This window comes from Schistocerca serialis, chromosome 2 (genome assembly GCF_023864345.2).
Source record: "Schistocerca serialis cubense isolate TAMUIC-IGC-003099 chromosome 2, iqSchSeri2.2, whole genome shotgun sequence".
Classification (NCBI taxonomy): domain Eukaryota; kingdom Metazoa; phylum Arthropoda; class Insecta; order Orthoptera; family Acrididae; genus Schistocerca; species Schistocerca serialis.
Window position 1 is genome coordinate 321,753,023 of NC_064639.1, and position 21,787 is coordinate 321,774,809.

Sequence of the window (21,787 nt, forward strand, 5' to 3'; positions counted from 1 at the left end):
TCTACCTATTTGGCCTATTTTCCCAAAATCCATGAGAGACTGCCACCCCAACAGAGTATCACCACGAGACTGACCAACGGAAAGATGTCAGGAGAACTTCTCGATGAGCCTGTAACAGGCTAAGATACCCAAAACTTGGAAGGAGGAAAAAGTTCGTTTTTTTTTTTTTTACTTTATGAACTCTAGAACGAGAAAATGCTGTTTATTTTTTTAGCAAATGGCATGTGGGTGCTCTTATTATGTCTTAGAGCTGAATCCAATTTTTAGATTTGTTTATTGTAGGACATGCTGGATTTTATCAGATACTTATTCCCAATGAAGTAAGACACTGTATTTGTCTCTTTTTTAAATTTTGTGATTGGTTAGGTGTGATTTCATCTCTATCAAATGCAAAACAAAGAGTAGAGCCAATACAGTGTCTTACCTTATTGGGGGACAAGAATCAGATAAAATCCAGTACGACCTATAAATACAAAACCACAAATTGTTCAAATGTGTGTGAAATCTCACGGGACTTAAATGCTACGGTCATCAGTCCCTAAGCTTACACACTACTTAACCTAAATTATCCTAAGGACAAACACAAACACACCCATGCCCGAGGGAGTACTCCAACCTCCGCCGGGACCAGCCTCACAGTCCCTGACTGCAGCGCCTTAGACCGCTCAGCTAATACCGCGCGGTCCACAAATTGTATCCAGGTCACAGAACAGAGAGAAACAGAGAGAAACAAAGAGAACATGCGAGCCATTTGCTACAACAACCCACAAAATTTTCTCAATCCAAAGTTTTTTAACTAAAATGTAACTACTGCGAAAAAATATATACTGAGAAAATAGGGACAAATTTTAAAGTGAGATTTTATGAACCGATGCTTAATACTGAAAATAATCCATCAGCATTCAGCACACATATCAAAGAACAAAATCACAAATCCTACACAAAGAACTTATGACATGAAATGACCTCAAACTACACACAATAGCATAATTTACAATTCAATTTTAAATTATATTTTTATATATTTTACTTTCAATATTCTAAACAACAAAAGTAAACAAATAAAATCAATGTACACTTCCCCCAAGTCATAGAAAACAATATGTACATTATGCACGATACAGATAGCATGAATGTACAATATTGCTATCTTTGACCACAAAATACATCACTAGTCACGTGAACCATGCTGCCTCATGTGGAACATGACAATTTTCCAACTGATGTCGGTACTGTTAACTGGGTGTGGACATCCTAAATGCCAACTAAACGTAAAGTTATATAAAGCTTAAAAAAATAGAAATTCTCCATAAGGACACAAGAGTAAATCATACTTAAGTACTGGGTAACCTAATCCAAAAATTGTGAATGCAACCCTTAGTGAGCTACATATACCACACAAAATATTGTGTATCTTGTGCAGGACCATTGAAAATGAGCATGTAGTCTGATCTGCGTAAATAAACAATAAAACAAGTGGACACACAAGGATCATCTAAAGCTTATGTAAATGATTATCTTACCTGATCCAGGTTAGAGAGGGAGTTGGGATCTTGGCTAAGAGCCTGATACTGACCCCTGAGCCGATCACCAGCTGCTATTCGACGGAATCTACGCAGATCTACAACATAGAGTGCACTAATATGATACCGGCGCCCTTGCAAGTGGTTACGCCAATAGCCTTGTTTCCAGAATCTGAAACCATCCATTTCACGTCTACTCTCACAAAATGGTGTATAGCCATATGGAGCTCCTCCAAGATCAAGTTGTTGTAGCTCACGCATATCTGCTCGAACAACCTGTAACAAATGTGAATGCTCTCTTATCTTCAACAGACTGCATAATTAACTCCTGGCACAAGAAAAATTATAACACATATTCTCCTCCTCTTTTTAACTTAAGTGTTGAATACTGAAAAAAAATTCAGTCTCTTCTATCTGTAGGCCACCTCATCTCAACTTATCAATTTATCAATTTTAAACACTTTACTGTTTAGCATTCGTTGATATATTTGACATGCATAGCAAGGAAAATGACTTGCACACTTGATAATCCAAAGCCTTAATAGCCACGCTGTTTAGCGTCCAAATTATAAGACAATCATTAAAAACAGAAACTGATTTCTTGCAGTTTATGTCCTCATATGTAATTGTAGAATGAACTAAACTATGTGTCATCTCTGGATTATGTACTCTAAATTAACAAGATTTATGAAAGAAAATGGACATCTACTTGAGATTTGTTTAAACAGAAATAACTCTCATGGGACTAACTGAAACACACATCCGAAAACACAACAGAACAAGCAGTTCCTTGTTTAATTTCTTTTCGCAGAAGCAAATGTAACAGTGCTTGAGGGAAGTTACCTTAACCCCAGATCATGATGAACAGACTAAGTGCAGTGAAGGAATCTTAAGTCACTATGATTTAATACCTAAGACTGAATGTTCAAAACAGTGCTGTGTTCAATAGCACTGGTCAATATTTTCCACAATTACAGAACAAACGGTGTCCATACATAGGTGAGTCTGATAGTTGCAATGGCACTTAGCTGTATCATCAGTTCCAGAATTTTACCTGCATGTGCGCCTAGAAAGTTTATACAGACCAAAAAATATATATAATTACATAAAATTATTATTTACTTTTCCATTTTCTCACCTAGCTGTTATTAATCCTCATGTGACTTTTGAAGACACCCTCAATATTAGATTTCTAAGTATCAATGATGGCCAAAAATATATGATATTACTCCCCTCCCTCACACTCAACAAATGATGCATTATTCTGAAACTATATATGTACTTTTCTCATTTCTTTACTTTATATACCGTAATAGGTGTTGTTGTAACTATTTCATCTGGGACTCTCATGTAGTTACCTATATTGTACAGGCAGTGCTCTACCAAGTGAGGCAACCAAGTATGACTCTGAGATTAATCTTTTCAAAAACAACTTCAATTCTTCCTAAAGGCAAATGTTTGGGTTTAAGTTCCAATCTGACAAAGGCTTTCAACTAGTTACACAAATCAAAATTGCCTTCTGTTTTCAAACACTGTACTCTGAAATGTAATTCTTCCACCTTTTTACTAAACACCCACTGCACCCTGAAGATGAATTTTCCATTTCATTATTTCATTCATCCTGTAGCTGATGGCAAATGTTCATCAGAGACAAGAGTATCACCAGGAATTCCACAGAGAAGTGTGATAGGATCAGTCTTACTCTCTGTATACATAAGTGATCTGACGGATAAGATGAGCATCGAGCTGCAGCTGTTTGCTGATGACACTGTGGTATACAGGAAAATGTTATCTTTGAGTATCTATAGGAGGATACAAGATGAGTTTGACAGACTTTCTAGTTGGCGTGGTAAATGGCAGCTTGCTCCAAATGTAGGAAAATGTGAGTTAATGCAATGAGTATGAAAACAATCCCATAATGTTCTAGTACAGCATCAGTAGTGATTTGCTTGACACAATCACATTGATTAAACATCTAGGTATAACAGTGAAAGTTGATATGAAATGGAATGAGCACATAAAGATGATAGTAGGAAAGGCAAATGGTCGACTTAGCTTTATTGGGAGAATTTTGGTAAAGTGTGGTTTATCTATAAAGGAGACCGGCTACAGAACCCTAATACAGCCCTTTCTCAAATGCTGCTCAGCTATTTGGGATGCCTGCCAGGTCAGATTAAAGGAAGACATCAGAGCAATTGAAAGGCAGGCTGTCAGATTTGTTACTGGAAGGTTCCATCAACATGCAAGTATTATGGATATGGTTCCCAAAACCAAACAGTAATCCCTGGAAGAAACACAACATTCTTTTTGGGAAACCCTAATGAAGAAAATTTAGAAGACTGGTATTTTAAGCTAACAGAAGAATGATTCTACCGCTGCCAATTTACATTTTGTGTAAGGATCCCGAAGATGAGACAAAAGAAATTAGGACTCATACGGAGGCATACAAGGTGCGTTCCATAGGTAATGCGACCAAATTCATAAAAAATCATTTATTGAATACATTCGTGCAAATAATCAAAAATTTTCAAAATGGCACCCTCTTGCATCGATACACTTCTTGAGGCAGTGTTACCATGCCTGGAAGGCATCCTGGAATGCCTTTTCTGGAATGTCCTTTAAAGCTGATGTAACAGCACCTGAATGCTTTCAATAGTGTCCCAATGTTTTCCTTTCATGGCTCCTTTTAACTGAGAAAACAAAAAAGAAGTCAGCGAGAGCCAGGTCAGGACTGTAGGGAGGCTGGGGTACCAATGGGGTCTGGGTCCTGGCCAGGAAGTCATCGACAATGAAGGCACTGTGACTCAGTGAGTTGTCGTGGTGAACTTTCGACGTGTGCTTGATGTCGCTTTGGCCGCACAAGATCCCCCTTTTCAGTGTTATGAGCACTTCCAAGTAGAAAGCCGAGTTCATTGTAGTCCCAGTAGGTACGAAGTTGTGGTGGACAATGCCTCTGATGTCAAAGAGGACAATGAGCATGGTTTTGATCCTGGACTTGCTCATGCATGCCTTCTTGGGATGGGGCAACAATGGGATGGGGCAACAATGGGGTGTGCCACTCTGAACCCTGCCTTTTTGTCTCAGGGTCGTACTCAAAAATCCACGGCTCATCGCCAGTAATAACTGAGTTTAAAAAATGAGGATCATTTTCACACACTTCCAACATTTCTCGGCACTGAAGCACTCGCATGGGCTTGTGTTTGTTGGTCAAAACTTTTGGGACAAGTTTGGCACACACCTTTCTCATGTTCAAATCTTCGCCACAATGTGGAAAACAGTTGTTTTTGACATGTTTAGAGGGCGTGCTATCAATTGAAGGCTCAGTTGTCTGTCAGAGTTCAAACAATCGTGCACACGCGTCACATTTTCGTCGACTTGTGCAGTTGATGGCCATCCACTGCAAGGTTTGTCGGTGATCCGCATCCCTGCCCCAGCCTCCTCCTCACCGCCACCCAGTCGCCACTCCCATCATGCACTGGTACTGCTGCTCGCAGTGTGGTTTCAGTTGCCTGAGACTGAAGTCGCGTGTGTGTGTGTGTGTGTGTGCGCGCGCGCGCGCGAGCGCGTGCGTGCGTGCGTGCGTGGGCGCGCGCTCATCGTCATCTATTGTTGTTGAAGGCCTCAATGGCCGAAAGCTTTAATTGTGACAATCTTTCTGTTGTGCCTATCTGCAAATCAGCATCTCCGCTATATTGTGAGTAGCAACTTTTCTTTTCATAATATTGTTATATTCCATCCTGGATTTTCCACTCTTTGATTATTATATATTCCTTTATCTTTGCAATTCTGCCTAGATAATTGTGCAATACACCATTGTAAGTATCACTGAAAAACTCACTACATGATGTTACTATTAGCCCTTACATTATTAGACATATTTATCTCATCCTGATTTTTATCTGAATAACCTCTCAGAATGTAAATTCCTTTAACTTTCTCACTGAAAAGATCAATACGTACCTGATCAGCATCCACAAATATAATCTTCTTTACATCCAGTGGGAAGAGTACATCAAGAAAGAGAATTTTATAGCCCCAAATGATGCGCTGTTTCTCCGTTTGTTGATGTAACCACCTTGGCCATTTGTATTGTACCAATTCATATTCAAATCCATATTCACGTGCCATGTGAGGAAGGAAATCCTTAACAGAAAACCACCACTCTTTTTAGCAACACTACAAATACATAAATACTTTTTTAATACATGAATATCTGAGAATATGCTGTATTTAATTTACAACGGCAGGCAACAAAATTAGTACAATAGAATAAAATGGTTAAAAAACATAAAATTTAAGTGTGAGTGTTAATGGTTACCAATTGTTAACACTATGCCATACGGCGACACCACAGAGGTATTGTGCACAAAATTGCGGTCAACAGCCAGTTACACCAGAGTGTTGTCGTGCGTCAAATAGCGATCAAAGGCCTGTGACACTACAGAGGTGTCATGTGCATAGTATTGCTCAGTGGCCGGCGACAGCACTTCAGTATCTTTTGCATTCTGTTGGTGTTGTGTTTAGGTAACAACAACTTACAAACTTCAATAAGCTTTTTTGTTTTTATAAGTATCTGTGACCTTTCATCATGGCAGACAAAAGAAATAATACGATTATGTACAATGAATGCACGGACGTCTTCTCTGACGTTCCGGACGACTTGGCTGATTAGGTAGAAGACATTGGATATCAAAAGAATGGAAGTGAATCAGAATTATCAGAAGATAGTGAAACACATCCAAGAAGAATTAGGCAAACACTTTGGTTGCCACCTGATTCGGATGAATCAAAGAAGACAGTGCACAGTGCTCAGACTGATTTACCAAGGACCAACAATAAATTTGAAGGATCTCCAGGTCCAAACATATTTCCCAAATATACACAGTGTCAAGGGTATCTTAGAATAATATGTTGGGAACAATCTATTTGAATATATTAGCAACTAAACCAACAAGTACTACAGTCAAAATTGCAACAGAAGGAAACTGGATTTAAAAAATGCCAAATTTGTCGATGTTACCGGACCCAAACTTAGAAAATGGTTTGGGCTTGCTATACTTACCGGAGTTGTAAAAAAAAAAAAAAAAAAAAAAAAAAAAAAAAGAGCAAGGATCATTGATTATTGGTCATTGAATCCATTGATTGAAACACCGATATTTCACAAAACGATGTCCCGCAACCAATTCAGACAAATATTATCATTTTTACATTTTTCCGACAATAACAATAAACCAGATAAAGCCGACCAGCTCTTCAAAGTGCAATTTGTAATTGATTACTTTTCCAAAAAGTTTAAAGAAACTTTTAATCTAAGTCAAAACATCTCAACTGATGAAGGAATGATGCAGTGGCATGGACAGTTAAATTTTAAAGTTTACAATCCGTCGAAAATTATGAAATATGGTATACACATTCGGATGCAGTGCGATTCAAGTATGGGATACATTTCCTCACTCAAGATATATTCCGGTGCTGAATAGCCTTCAGAAAAAACAGTGATGGAAGTATTGGCACCATCTTATGGAAAGTGGCATCACCTCTTCATGAATAATTATTATAACACTGTATAATTTGTAGAGAAGTTACTTGAAAAGAAAATTCGAGTTTGTGGAACGATATGGCAAAATAGAGGATTTCCAGAAAAATTAAAGCACGCAAAAGTCAATATGTTTGAAGCTTGTCATCAACGGAAAGGTGAAGTACTCGCGCAGGTATGGAGAGCTTCGAAAACTAAAATGATACGAATGATCTACACTACATAACGCCACTTTGACTGATACTCGAAGAAAATGTAGATGAACCAATTACACAATTAAAAAAAACCTGAAAATGTGTTAACTACAACAAATACACGAAAGGAGTGGACCAGGCAGACCAATATTTGAGTTGTTATTACCCTATATACAGAAAAACTATAAAATGGTCAAAATAGGTTTGCATGTACCTCTTTAATTGCACATTATTTAATGCATTCCATACATGTCAATATTTCAATACAGAACCCAAGAGTCTCTGATTTCACAGTTTTTTAGTGAAAGTGCCTGATTCGTGGATAAAAGACAATGTACCTGCTTCTGAGCAAAACTTGGAGGTTGCCACTACATCGTATATGTCACCTGATCCAGTTGACAGACTTTCCAGTCACATTAAGCAACACCAATTAATATTTATTTCCGAAACAAATAAATGAAAATGAAGAAACTGCCATGTATGCTCCAAAAACAAAAAAAAAGAACAACAAACTTAATGTGCAAGTCTTGTGCAGTTGCGTTACAGCTTGGAGACTGTTTTGATGCATACCATATGAAAGACAAACACTAAGTACCAAAAATAATACAAATACATGAAACAAACAAATTTTGTTTTTATTTACGTATGTGTATCTTCGAAATTTCCTGAAAATAGGGGAACAGGGTTGAGAACTTATGAGAACTAATGATGAGATTGGTAAAACTTAACAATTTATAATCTCCCAATAATGTCAAGAACGGCCGGCAAAAAGCCAAGTAATCAGAATCAGCCCTGCTGGCACCAAGCGAATCAGTTTGTACGAGACATACGGATGGCAAAGTGCGACACCACTGTGGTGTCACCAGATGGAAAAGTGTTAATTGAGAATGATGTAGTAATAGTGGAGAAAACATTGGTGATTGAGAGCTCCAGAACTATTTTCAGACTCTTAAGGAAAAGACAAGAAGTAATTTGTTATTCCTGGCTAAAATCCTGCACATAATTTGCCACATTGAAAGTGATTAAAGATCATCAAATGATTTGTTGATAAATGTTCACCATTCACACAATATACTTGTAATGCATACATGCAACAACTCTGCAGTATATCAATGAGTTCACTGATGACCTATTTAAAATTAAGTGCTTGCAATGCGAGTCCACAGTCTCTAAAATTCTTTAAATTGTGTCGTTTTATTGCTGTCACAAAATTTAATGTAATCTACTGAGGTTACCTCCATTTCTTGATGGTACCTCTAAACACACGTTAATTTACTGACTTCTTGTAAGTATCACAAACGTCCTTAATTCAATGACATACTTGTACCTCAGAGAGCTCCATGTATGGAATGGTGCAGCCATCCAGAACAAAATAAGCCTCCATTCCTTCATGGGAAATAACAAACAAGGGACAATGCCATCCAGACAGGGAGGCAATGAAGCACTATTAACAATGAAGTGCAAGTGATGAGCAAAAGATGTAGGGATGTGTTAACAGCCAGCAGCAGTCATAATATGTAGTTTCGCGATAGGCACAATGCACGAAGTTAACACTTTGCTAGCTACCTGGCTACTAGTAGGAAGGAAATATCTATAAAATTTAAAAACGTAATAATGATTTTCCAGCCTGTCAGTTTGCTTTGTGGAAAGGAATGTTCTGTTTAGCATTAGTGTGGGCAAAAATAATCTGCCTAAATTATGTACTGCCTTTATTGAGAACATAATAACACAGCAATGCTTCAGAGGCAGCAGGTCATCTTTATTGAAGCACCAATCTGTGGCAAACAATCTTCGAACACATCACTAATTCCATTTACAGTAAACAAAAACTTCCAAGGACTTGCACAATGTACAGGTAATTTCATTACATAGATGGAAGAAAGATAAAAACAGAATGAAGATATTTTTACAACTACTAATTTTTCATTCTGCACCTTATTTTTGTGCTTATAATACAGCCAGCAACAACAAAGAACTGAGAAATTTTTGCCAGTTTCATTACGTATCAATATGTTTGAGATTTTAAATGCTGGTATATTTCACCATTAGCTTTACAGAGTACCTTTTTGTTTTGACAAACTATCTATATTTTAACAATTTTTTTCAACAATAACAAAATTTCAGTCTACTTGATACACTTTAAAAAAATAATCACTACACCAAGAGGTTCTTATCCATTTCAAAATACATATGAAACAGAATAACAAACCATTTGTTACCTTAAATGTTGGCGAGAGATAATTTTTCAGAAACCAGAATTTGACTGGTGTTTTCGTATGCTTCAGGACACTTAGCATCATAATGCGTAAGAAGCGTTCATATAAGTGTCCTGACGCCAAAGAAAAAATATTCAATTTATCTTCTACCTCATCATCAGACTTCGATCCAAATGTGCTGTAAAGGTGAAATGGCCATAAGTAATTTGCAATAATAGCAACAACAACAACAAAAATAATAATAACGGTAAGCTATACAACCTTGTTATTGAATTCCATATTCCAGAATTCTGATCATCTTCAGCGAGCAAGTCCATGTGCTGTTTTCCTGGTTTCTTCGAAACTTTTAATTTGATGACATGACTACGGAATGAGCTAATTAAGACTTTTATGTCCTCAGAATCAGCAGGAGTATCTGTTCCCTCATGACTGCAAGGCAATAAAAACATTAACATAGTTAAAAATATAATTGTATTCAAAATACAATAAAGTAGCCACTGAATCACACAATTCAAATAAAGTGTTATGAAACTGCAGCTGGCCCATGTTTAGTAGCTGATGTACTATATTCCAGTTCTTGTTTTTGTGGGTATTCAGTATCCAGTAACTTCAGTACAGAGTGACTAGTTACCATTCCATTAATCCCCCCTATACTTTTTCATACAGTCCCAGTACAACACCTAGACACAACAGACCCATTCTGTTGTGCTGTCCAGACCACAGCAGCAAAACAAAGTAGCTCTGTGTGTGTGTGTGTGTGTGTGTGTGTGTGTGTGTGTGTGCACGTGCAGTGGTGGTGGTGGTGGAGAGATGGAAAGGGGGGATGGGGGGTGAGGTGAGTTCATAATCTGAATTTTTATGTATACTATGGCTGCATCACGAGATGCGTGCTGATCAGAGGGATGAAGGGCTTAGTAAGAAGAAAGTGCAATGTGTGCATGCAGAACACAAGCAGTTATGTCCCAGTGACAAACATCAGTCGGCAGTGTTGGTAGTTCAGGCTGTAATGTTTGAGCTACCTGACATGCCTACAAGTTGCAGAGACTTGTTCTGGTGCATGGATGGTATCAGTTTGTAATTATACACATCTACTATGAGGTGACTGGTTACCATAGGTCATTCAAAGTTTACGGTGCACCTTTGGCTTTTCATACAATATTCACAGTACAATAAACTGAGAAAGAACCCAAATATTTGGTAAATTTTTAATTCTGCTGAAAAAGATACTAATATTAAAGTTTCTAGATGATGTAATGACAATTCTGCAAGTTTCTCAGCACATCATGGTGTACCACTTACATATATGAGTAGAAGCTAAGTACAAGTGCCAAGAGTAAAACAGCTTTCCCACATGTTTCTACTCATTTTGGCTTTTAAACTGATTCATTATAAGAATCTCTCTGTTGATGTCCACAGTTTTTTCATATGAGAATAAATCAACAGATTACAACAGGATTTCAATTACACATGTCAATGCCAAAAACAGTGTTTGCTCCTCTGGGCAAGATGTCCCTCGGAGCGGCATAAGTGTCATCAATACAACTGCTCATTCTACTACTGTATTTATATCAGTACTGAATAACAGACCACTGAATATTACAAAACTGGAGCTACAACTTTCTTGATAGGGAGTTCAAACCTACCTATCTCGATAAGATCTCAAAGTGGTGCGGAGGTTGACAAATTGCTTTAAATGTTCAGAAATATAAAATTTTGTGCTTCACAAAGAGAAAAAAATGTAGTATCCTATCACTGTAACATCAATGAGACACTGCTGGAATCAGCCAAGTCATACAAATACCTGGATGTGACAGTTTGCAAGGATATGAAATGGTGTGACCACATAGGTTCAATTGTGGGTAAAACAGGTGGTGGACTTCGGTTTGGTAGAATACTGGGGAAGTGCAACCAATCTACAAAGGAGATTGCATACAAATCACTCATGCGTCCAGTTCCAGAAAACTGTTCAAGTGTGTAGGATCCATACCAGATAGGACTAGCATAGGATAATGAATGTACAGAGAGAAGGGCACCACAAATCGTCACAGGTTTGTTCAAACCGTGAGAGAGTGTCACAGAGATACTAAAGGAACTGAACTGGAAGACTCTTGAAGATAGTTTATGTCTATCCCAACAAAGTCTATTAACAAAGTTTCAGAACTGGCTTTAAATTATGATTCTAGTTATATACTACATCCCGCTACATATCACTCAAATAGGGATCATGAAGATAAGATTAGAATAATTACTGCATGCACACAGGCGTCCAAACAATCATTCTTCCCACACTCCATACGTAAATGGAACAGGAAGAAACACTTATAACTGGTGCAATGTGATGTACCCTCTGCCACGCACCTCACAGTGGTTTGCAGAGTGTAGCTGTAGGTAATTTCTTAATGTGTAAGCATGTCATGTGCCTACCTTAAGTACTATGTTGAAGAATATCACTAGAAGGTGAGGAAGTGGCAAATGCTTTCATTCGGTTGTACAGTGCAGATTGATTTGTGCTTTCGTCATTGGAACACAACACATTTAACGTTAACTGTATGCTGCTACATCTCTCCATTACGTGTGAATTCTATTGATAAAAATGGTTTCCACCACCAAAAGTCAAACTATCTCAACCCTGATTAAGTGCTACTGAATCACTGAGCCTCAATTGCCCTGGTCAAAGGCCCTGGGATTTCAAGTATTAGATTCAAACTGTATCTTCTTACAGTTAGAAAGTAATGTTTCTTTGTAAGTATAAGAAAACAAGACTACAACTACTAATAACTCATTACATTACAGAAATTAACGTACCTTACTATGTCGAATATATCTGCTGAGCGACCTTGACGGAGTCTCAGAATCCACGCTCCAGGGTTAGCTTTCAATTGAAAATAGCCCAAGTTAGCCATAACTATTGTATCCACAGCTACAGGTTGTGTCTCTGTGCCCAACGTAATCTGCAGACCCCTTGGTGGGTTCCCCAAAATGGCATCAAAACAATGGCCCTCCAGTAGCAGATATTCCAGTTCAAATTCACTGCAACGTAAACATCCCGTCACATAATAAGCTACCACAAATTACTAACTTCTAAAATAAGACAACATATTGTAAAATAATTTTCATAACCACTAAAAAAATTGACCTTGAGATCCATTTTGCAGACAAGAGAAAGACAGTGTACACATTGAGTAATGACGCATTAACAGAAACTTTTCTGGCCATTTGGCACAGAACATCGTTCATGTACTGTTAACTTCTAATTTAACTTATTAGTTATTATTTACATTACTTCTGAAAGAGATTTTATTTACCTGTGCACACCACTTCCAACATCATCCAGACGAATATTATCAAGATCATATGGACTGCGCACCACCTCAACCAACCAGTTTTCTGGTACGTGCATGTTCTGAGTTAGAAGAACACTAGTTGGCATGTTGTTGAAACGAGCTATCGGGCCAGCAGACATCTGACCATCTGGACCAAACTGAATTTCTGGTTCCAACACAAATCGATAAAAACTGGAAAAAAAAGAAAAGAAATCACAGTAACACACATCTGCTGATTCTGAAATATTTTACTGTCAAATATTTCAGGTATAAAGGAGACCACTAACTGAATAGCAGAAGCTTCGAGTCGTGAACACACACAAAAATGAAGGAAGGTTGCAAGCTTTTAGATACAGACATGAGAATTTGTGTGTGCACACCCATCCACGAATGTACCCTCAAACCTATGCAATTACATTGTGTGAGGTGAACACACAGTGCCGGGATTTCAGTTTGGCAGATGGATTGGAATGAGGAGTTGTCAGAGGTGGGGTAGGTAGAGGGAGAAACAGGCAAGAAGTGAGATGAGGGGTTGGGAAGGGGTAGCTAGTGGTTCACAGGGAGATAGCCGGTGTGCATAATACAAATGTGGGGAGAGAGGCAGCAGACCCACAGGCTAGGAGAGTAACACAGAGGCACCGGAGCCAGTGAGTGTGTGTATTGCTCAATGACTATGACATGGAGGTGTGGATGAAGTGGGTTAGCAGATATTAGGATCAGGAGGTTTGTGGAAACAAAGGATGTGGTGTAAGGATAACTCCCATCCCACTTTTACTTCTTTCTCCGTCTAGCTTCATCATCCCACAACCCCAGCATCGTGTGTTCAGCCAGCACAATATAGCTGCACAGGTGTGTGTGTGTGTGTGTGGGGGGGGGGGGGGGGGGGGGATGGGAGGGGGAACATGTGCATGTCCAAACATCCAACAACATTTATGCTACTACAATGAAGATACATATATGCTCTTCTAATGCAATATCCTACTATGTAACTTGTCTGAAGTAGTTTAAAGAAAAATCTAAATGAGAATAGTCAGACACCACTCCCATTTTTAAGTACAGCATTTTATCGATACACTTCTAAATTTCACACTGTTATTCACTTTAAGAATAACACACAATGAAATACTTCACCATGACAATGCAGTTTTAATTATGCTGTTGTGCCACCTTTCTCAGTAACACCGGTTTTAAATCAAATTTCAAACAAAATGGAGAAACAAAGACTGCCCCAATTTTCCTTTAAACGTTGGCACATAATTTTTTGATTACTGTAAAGTTTAGCTGTGTCTGCTGCAATTTTAATGGAACATATTAGGATTCTTTCTTTTTTTCTGAATCCAGCTATGCCAGTTGCAAGTCTGAGACCTTATTTCGCAACTGATGAGGAAGGAGGTGTGGGCGAAAGATAAACCTCTTCTTAAGGCACCTGCAGCAGAGAAGGTGGACTTTGGTAAGGCATCAGTGGTGGAGCGGGCAAATCCGTACTCTGTACTCCAAAGAAGCACCTACAAAAAGCGTCTTACTCCAAATAGCGAGTGGAGTAATTTAAACCTGGTGTAAGATATACAATGCTTGGTGACAGGTCGGTCGAGCGATTATTGTCGCAACTCATGGGTCACTCGCCCAAGTTACATTACTGGAAAATATCAGGTCATCCTCCAGAAGCAATGTGCAATGGTCTCACCTGGTCAACGTGAGATCATCCACAAATGGTGTTGGCTAAAGGACTGAACCCAAAATAAATTATTACATATTTCTGCTTGGAATATTGGAACTTTGTCAATCCACATTCGTGAGCTGGCAGAAATCCTAACATCCCAAGTCAATGTAGCCTGCCTACAAGAGAGACAATGAAAAGGACAGAAATGCAGATATGCTTGGGAAGGGTATAAATTGATCTATCATGGGACAACTAACACCCAAGGAGTTGCTGTTGTAGTGAATGAAAAACTCCACAACAAAATATCACTTGTACATACATACTCTCACATTTGTAGTCACTGACCCCCGAACCAATCGAAGTCACATCTCTTCTGCATACATCCCACAGATAGGATGTAATGAGACAGCTAGAGACACATTCTGGAATGGTGTTGTGACATGCAATGAAGAAGACCTGTTTACACTCCCATTGATTCTGCTTATACTGATTGCATTTCCTCACCCACCAATACCAAAAGGGAATGTAACAACTGGGTCAGTTCCACCTATCACAGCAGAAGTAGTCAAAGCTGTTATTTGTAACATGAAGAATGGAAACGCTCCAGGGCCAGACAACCTTCTTGCAGACATGGAGAACCAAGGGACCTAGCGGCAAAGCGATCCCCTAGGTGGCAAAATTCAACTCTAATCAGTTACTGCAGCTACATACCACAGATCGGTCATCTAGCACCACAGCATCTGTTTCTAAGGGCAAGGGTGACCCTGCTGAATGTTACGAACTACCATGCAATCCAGCTCCTCTCCCACACTTTAAATATATTCGAGTGTATCCTTGACAACAGGCTGTGGATCATAATCAGATCTCACGAAACCAATATGGGTTTGTAAAGGAATGTGGCATGAAAAATGCAATTTTTGCTGCATTTCAGCTGAAAGAGAAATCATGCGAGAAAAGGCGGTCACCACACTTTGTCATTTTGACCTTGACACAGCGTTCGTTTGAGAACTATATCAGATGATTTGATATGATCTTCATGATCACCAAGTTTCAAAAACTAACATAAACTGGATAACAATGCTGTAGAATAGCACCAGGAGCCAGCTGCACTGCGCTACAGGTCTAGCAGCTTTCATATGACAGTTGGTGTTCATCACAGCTCAATTAACTCCACCTCCATTGCTCTCTTACTGTAATGGGTACCACAACGTGCTGATGACGCAGTGCTTGTGGCACATACCTGGAAGGAACTTCAAACTCAAGTCAACACATGGTATGAGGTGTCTGCAAAGATTTGGCCTCCGTTTGAACATCCACAAGACTGAGTACCTCAAAATGATTCTATCTTCTGGAATTGTACATTATTAAAACAGCTCCTGTCACCAAGGTGGATACACTTTGATACCTAGGTTCCCAACTACAGAGTGACAGCTATGTGAATGAGGACGTGTGAGAAAGAATCAAAGCTACCTCGATGCGATTCAGAGAAGTCACTGATGTTCTTGGAATAAGTAGAAGCCTATCTACCTAAAATTAAAGATGTATCACACAGTGGTGAGGCCTGTTGCTTTATATAATAGTGAGTGTTGGCCCACACCTAGAAGTGCTGAGTACTCATTACACCTCGCCAAAATGTGGATACTGAGAAGACCATTAGGCATTTCTCTGCCTGACCATATAAACAACTAGTCAATAAAGGCCTTCCCCTTGATGGGTGGAGTATTATCAAAAGAAAACACAGTTCCATACTAGCAAATGATGCAACATGAACAAAACTGAATTCATGGGAAAACATTAAATATGGTGTGAAGAAGCTTCAGTGCTTGGCCCATTCTTGTTCTGGGTCTCCATAAATGATTTATCTGGGGCATTAAATAATTCTCCAAAAAACTGTGATGTTTACTGATGACACATGTATATTGATAAAAGGGCCAAATGCATGCACCAGATATAGATAAGTAAGAGTGGAAAATTCCTACAAGTGGTTCACAGCCAGCAACTTAAACCTCAGTCTTACAAAAACTCATTGTGCCATTGCACATAAATCAATAATTGTGACAGATAAAATAATCTACTCACCAAGCGGCAGCAGGAGAAAAACACACACAAATAAATTTTGTGAAAGCTTTGGGAGCCAGAGGCTCCTTCTGGCAGAAGAGTTGAAGTGGAAGGAGGAGGGGTAAAACACCTGAGAGCTGAAAGGTGGAAGACAGGGTAATATGCAAGACAGAGATTATTGTTAAAACATTGTGCACAACTTAATAAGAGTGAAAAGCTAAGTGCATTGTATGTAAAAGAGGTGGGAAGAGGGACGGTGAAAAATAGACAGGTAAGAAAATGAAAGATGTAGAAAACTAAAATGGAGTGAAGAAGTTACGTGAAGAAACACTGAGACGGAAGGAATTAACATAAATTAAGGCCAAGTGGGTGGTGAGAACCAAGCACATGTTGTTGCACTAGTTCCCACCCACTGAGTTCTGAGAAACTGGCATCTGGGGGAAGAATCCAAATGGCATGTGTGATGAAACAGGCACTGAGGTCACAACTGTCATGTTGTAGAGCATGCTCTGCAACAGGATATTGAGTGTTTCCAGAATACACCATCTGCCTATGCCCATCGTTGTGCTCCCAGCAGACAAAGAATCTACTGCTGTGGTACTTGACTGACAGGAGTGCAAGTATGTTAGTGAAGGTCTACGCCAGTTGTATGACACCTCTACATACAGCATCTGCCATCAAGATCCCATCCCTGTGATTCAAACTGACCTACAGTCCCTCCTGAAAACCTCAGGGACCTCAGAAGGACCAACACCTCAATCCATAGAACTTCTCACCCCACCCAAACCATGCACCCCCAGCTTTTACCTTCTTCCTAAGATCCACTGAACCAATCAACCTGGCCGTTCTATAGTTGCTGGCTTCAAAGCACCCATCGAACATACATCTGCCTTAGTTGATCAACACCTGCAACCCACAGTACAAAGACTTCCCTCCTACATCAAAAATACCAACCATTTCCAAGATCATCTGAAATCCGTGCCTGTCCCTCTCCCACCACACACCTTGCTTGTCACTGTTGATGCCATTTTCTTCCATACCAACATCCCCATGTACATTGTCTGTCTGCTGCTGCTGAACATTTCCTCAGTCATCATCCAACTGTTTCCAAACCTATGACATCCTTCCCACTCACTTAATAAACTTTATACTTCCCAACAATTACTTCACCCTTGAGGGGGACACCTACAAACAGGTCAGGGGTATGGCCATAAGAACCAGGATGGCTCCTTCCTGTGACAATCTTTTCATGGGTCACTTGGAGAGGGCTTTGTTGGGCTCCATCAACCTTCAGTCCTTGGTTTGGTTTAAAAACACTGATGACGTCTTTGCCATATGGACTCTTGGTGAGACTGACGTGTTATAATTCCTGGAATCTCTGAATACCTTCTTCCAATTAAATTTCACATGATGCTATTCAGAATCTCATGCCATTTTCCATCATGTTGACCTCATCCTCACTGGAGGCCAGCTACGCACCTCTGTCCATATTAAACCTACTGACAAACAACAGTACTTACATTTTGATAGTTGCCATCCTCTCCATATCAAACATTCCCTCCCATACAGCCTTGGCATTTGAGGCAAACACTTCTGTTCAGATGCAGACTCTTTGCATCGATACATTCTCACCGCAGCCTTCACTGGACTTAAGTACCCCATTAGCCAAGTTCAAAAGTAGATATTCCGGGCCATCACAACTTTGGAGCACACCACTTGTCACTCAGTATTATCCTGGTCTTGGATGTATTAATCAGCTACTTTGACAAGGCCATGGCTTTCTAAAATCATGCCCTGAAATGAGATCCATTCTGTTTCAGATTTTGCCCACCACACCTAGAATAGCTTTTCGTCTCCCTCCCAATCTCTGCAATATCTTTGTCAGACCCCATGCTGCTCCTTCATCCATATCCTTACTCTATGGCTCCTACCCCTGTGACTGTCCCCACTGCAAGATTTGCCCTATCCAACCTCCTACCACCACCCACACCAGCCCTGTAACTTGTAAAACACATACTATCAAAGGGAGGGCCACCTGTGAAGCAACACTTGTCATATACCAGTTGTTAGGTAAACATTGCACAGCCTTTTACATCGGTTTGACTACCACTCAGTTGTCAATTCAGATGGATCAGCATAGGCAGAGTGTGTATACCAGCAACACACAATATCCTGTTGCAGAGCATGCTCTACAATATGACAGTCCTGACCTCAATGGCTGTTTGTCCACATGCACCATCTGGATTCTTCCTCCAGACACCAGTTTCTAAGAACTCCACAGGTAGGGACTAGCATTAAAACACATCCTTGGTTCTCACCACCCACCTGGACTTAATTTACATTAATTTCTTCCATCTTAGCGTTTATTCACAGCGACCACTCCTTTCTTCATTCCATTTGTTTTCTACATCATTCATTTTCTGACCCCTCTCTTTTTTGCCAACCCCCCTCCCGTCTCTGTTACATACAACGCACTAGCTTTTCACTCTTATTAACTCATGCACAATGTTTCAGCAGTAATCTCTGTCTTGCATAATACTATGTCTTCCACCTTTAAGCTCTCAGGTTTTCAAATCTCATCCCATACAGTGTCCAACAATCAGTCTTTCCTTCTCATCCCGTCTCTGACCTAGGATTCTGGATGACTTTTCCGAAATGTATCCCTTTTTCTCAATCTCTCCAGTCCTTTTCCTTCAACCACTCTTTCTTCCCCTTCAAAAGCTTGCATAAGTTGAATGTGTGTGTGTGTGTGTGTGTGTGTGTGTGTGTGTGTGTGTGTGTGGGCACGCGCTTCCTCCAGCCGCCGATTGGTGAGTAGATTGTTTCATTTACATTACATTTATTTACATTACATTGTCAAAAACTGATTATTCTGATCCACAATAGCTGAATTTGTATCCTTTATCTATATTACTGCAGTTGAGTTGTTGGACCTTTTTCAAACAAAAACAAAACTACAAGAAATACAGATTAATGAGCATACACTGGATGACAAGTGAGAAGTTCTCCAGCTTCCAGATCAATAATAAACTGAAGTGTTGCAACCATGTGGATAATGTTCCCAAAAAGTTCCATCCTGCCCACTTTGCACTTGGCAAACTCACTAAGTTGTATCAACCTGCAGACAGGATCGCTAGCATACTTTCACCCAATATTGTCCTATCTTGTAACATTCCAGAGCATTGGAGTTACAGTGAAAAGTATTTACTCTACAGAATCATGTAATAAGAACACAGTGGAAAGTTGACAACCGAACTTCTTGCTTCACAGCCTCTTTAGGGGCCTTAGGTTTTGTTTTGTTTTATTTTGGTGTAGGGCAGAAAAACAACCACAGACATACACACCCATGTAAAAATGATAGAACATGAAGACAAAAAAGGGGTTAAAAATGACTACATGTTAAGCCCAATCAGCGGAAGGAAACACAGCTAAAAACGAAGACTTAGAGAAAAGTCCATAAAATACACCAGAGAGACAATGGAGGTCTTTTGTCACATTGCTACAACGGATAAAAAATAAACACAGTGGATTGTATTGAGATGGTGTAAGATGGACAGACGTGCAGATGCATAAATGAAACACCCATAGTCTAGTTTTGAATGGACAAAGGACCGTTACAAACAGAGGAGAGTGATCCGGTCAGTTCCCCAGGAAGTACCGCCGAGGACATGTAGGACACTGAGGAATCGCTTATGGCGTATGACATGCAGCAGGACCAAGACAGTTTTTGATCGAACATGAGCCCCAGGAATTTCATAGTTTCAAAGAGGGGAAGAGCAACAGGCCCAAGATGTAAAGACGGTGGAAGAAACCAATTGTGCTACCAGAAAGTCTTACAAACCATTTTTGTCAGTGGATAAGCGAAAGCCATTGTCAGTGTTCCACAAGTAAAGATGATCAAGACAATGCTGAAGACACCGCTCAAGGGGTCAAGTCCATGGAGAACTGCAATAGATGGCAAAATCGTTAACAAAAAGGGAGCCGGATATGCCCGGTGGAAGACGGGCCTTAACATGGTTAATGGTGATAGCAAAGACGAGGACACTCAGGATGGAACCCTAAGGCACATTGTTCGTCTAAATAAAGTTGTGTGACAAACCAGAACCCACACATACGTTGAAAACTCGGTCTTTTAAAAATTCCTGAAGAAAATAGGGTAGGCGGCAATGAAAGTCCCACATGTAGAGAGAAAGGAGGCTACCAGTTTATTTTTTTGTTCCGTGGGACCAAATTAAGGAGAAGTCTCCATGGTCATGGAAAGAGTCAATACATGAAATTATAACACGATATTAGAAACAGACAAAATGAAATATAAAAAAACATATTCAGGTGACAAGTCGTAAGATTAAATGAAGAAAATCAACAATGTAACACTGGAATTTGCTTAATTTTTTAGCTCTTCTAGGAGCTCCTCGACAGAATAGAAGGAGTGAGCCTTGAGGAAACTCTTCAGTTTAGACTTAAAAGCCTTTGGGCTACTGCTAAGATTTTTGAATTCTTGTGGTAGCTTATTGAAAATGGATGCAGCAGAATACTGCACTCCTTTCTGCACAAGAGTCAAGGAAGTGCATTCTACATGCAGATTTGATTTCTGCCTAGTATTAACTGAGTGAAAGCTGCTAACTCTTGGGAATAGGCTAATATTGCTAACAACAAACGACATTAAAGAAAATATATACCTGAGGGCAATGTCAGAATTCCCAGATTTTTGAATAGGGGTCGACAAGAGGTTCTCGAACTTACACCACATATAGCTCGAACAGCCCGTTTTTGAGCCAAAAATACCCTTTTTGAATCAGAAGAATTACCCCAAAAAATAATACCATACGACATAAGCGTACAAAAATATGCGAAGTAGACTACTTTTCGTGTTGAAGTGTCACTTATTTCAGATACTGTTCTAATGGTAAATAAAGCAGCATTTAGCTTCTGAACAAGATCCTGTACATGGGCTTTCCACAACAGCTTACTATCTATCCGAACGCCTAGGAACTTGAACTGTTCCGTCTCGCTTATAATATGCCTATTCTGTCTGATCAAAATATCGTTCTTGTTGAATTGTGAGTTAGAAACTGTAAAAACTCTGAGTCTTACTGTGATTTAGCATCAAATTATTTCCCACAAGCCACGAACTTATTTCATGAACTACATTATTTGTTACTGTTTCAATATTACACACAAGATCCTTCACTATCAAGCTGGTGTCATCAGCAAACAGAAATATTTTTGAATCACCTGTAATACTAGAAGGCATATCATTTATACACTCCTGGAAAT

At 39.4% G+C, this 21,787-nt stretch overlaps 1 protein-coding gene across 1 annotated transcript in view; it reads right to left on the reverse strand.

Moving 5' to 3' along the window:
• LOC126457123 (UDP-glucose:glycoprotein glucosyltransferase) overlaps positions 1-21,787 on the reverse strand; it is a 135,839-nt gene that overhangs the window by 13,291 nt on the left and 100,761 nt on the right. Inside the window, exons 17-22 of the mRNA XM_050093180.1 lie at positions 12,775-12,984; positions 12,275-12,499; positions 9,731-9,898; positions 9,473-9,647; positions 5,484-5,666; positions 1,524-1,799 (exon numbers count right to left, since the gene is read on the reverse strand). Coding sequence (XP_049949137.1) covers positions 1,524-1,799; positions 5,484-5,666; positions 9,473-9,647; positions 9,731-9,898; positions 12,275-12,499; positions 12,775-12,984 — 1,237 coding nt within the window. The remainder of the gene's footprint in view (positions 1-1,523; positions 1,800-5,483; positions 5,667-9,472; positions 9,648-9,730; positions 9,899-12,274; positions 12,500-12,774; positions 12,985-21,787) is intronic.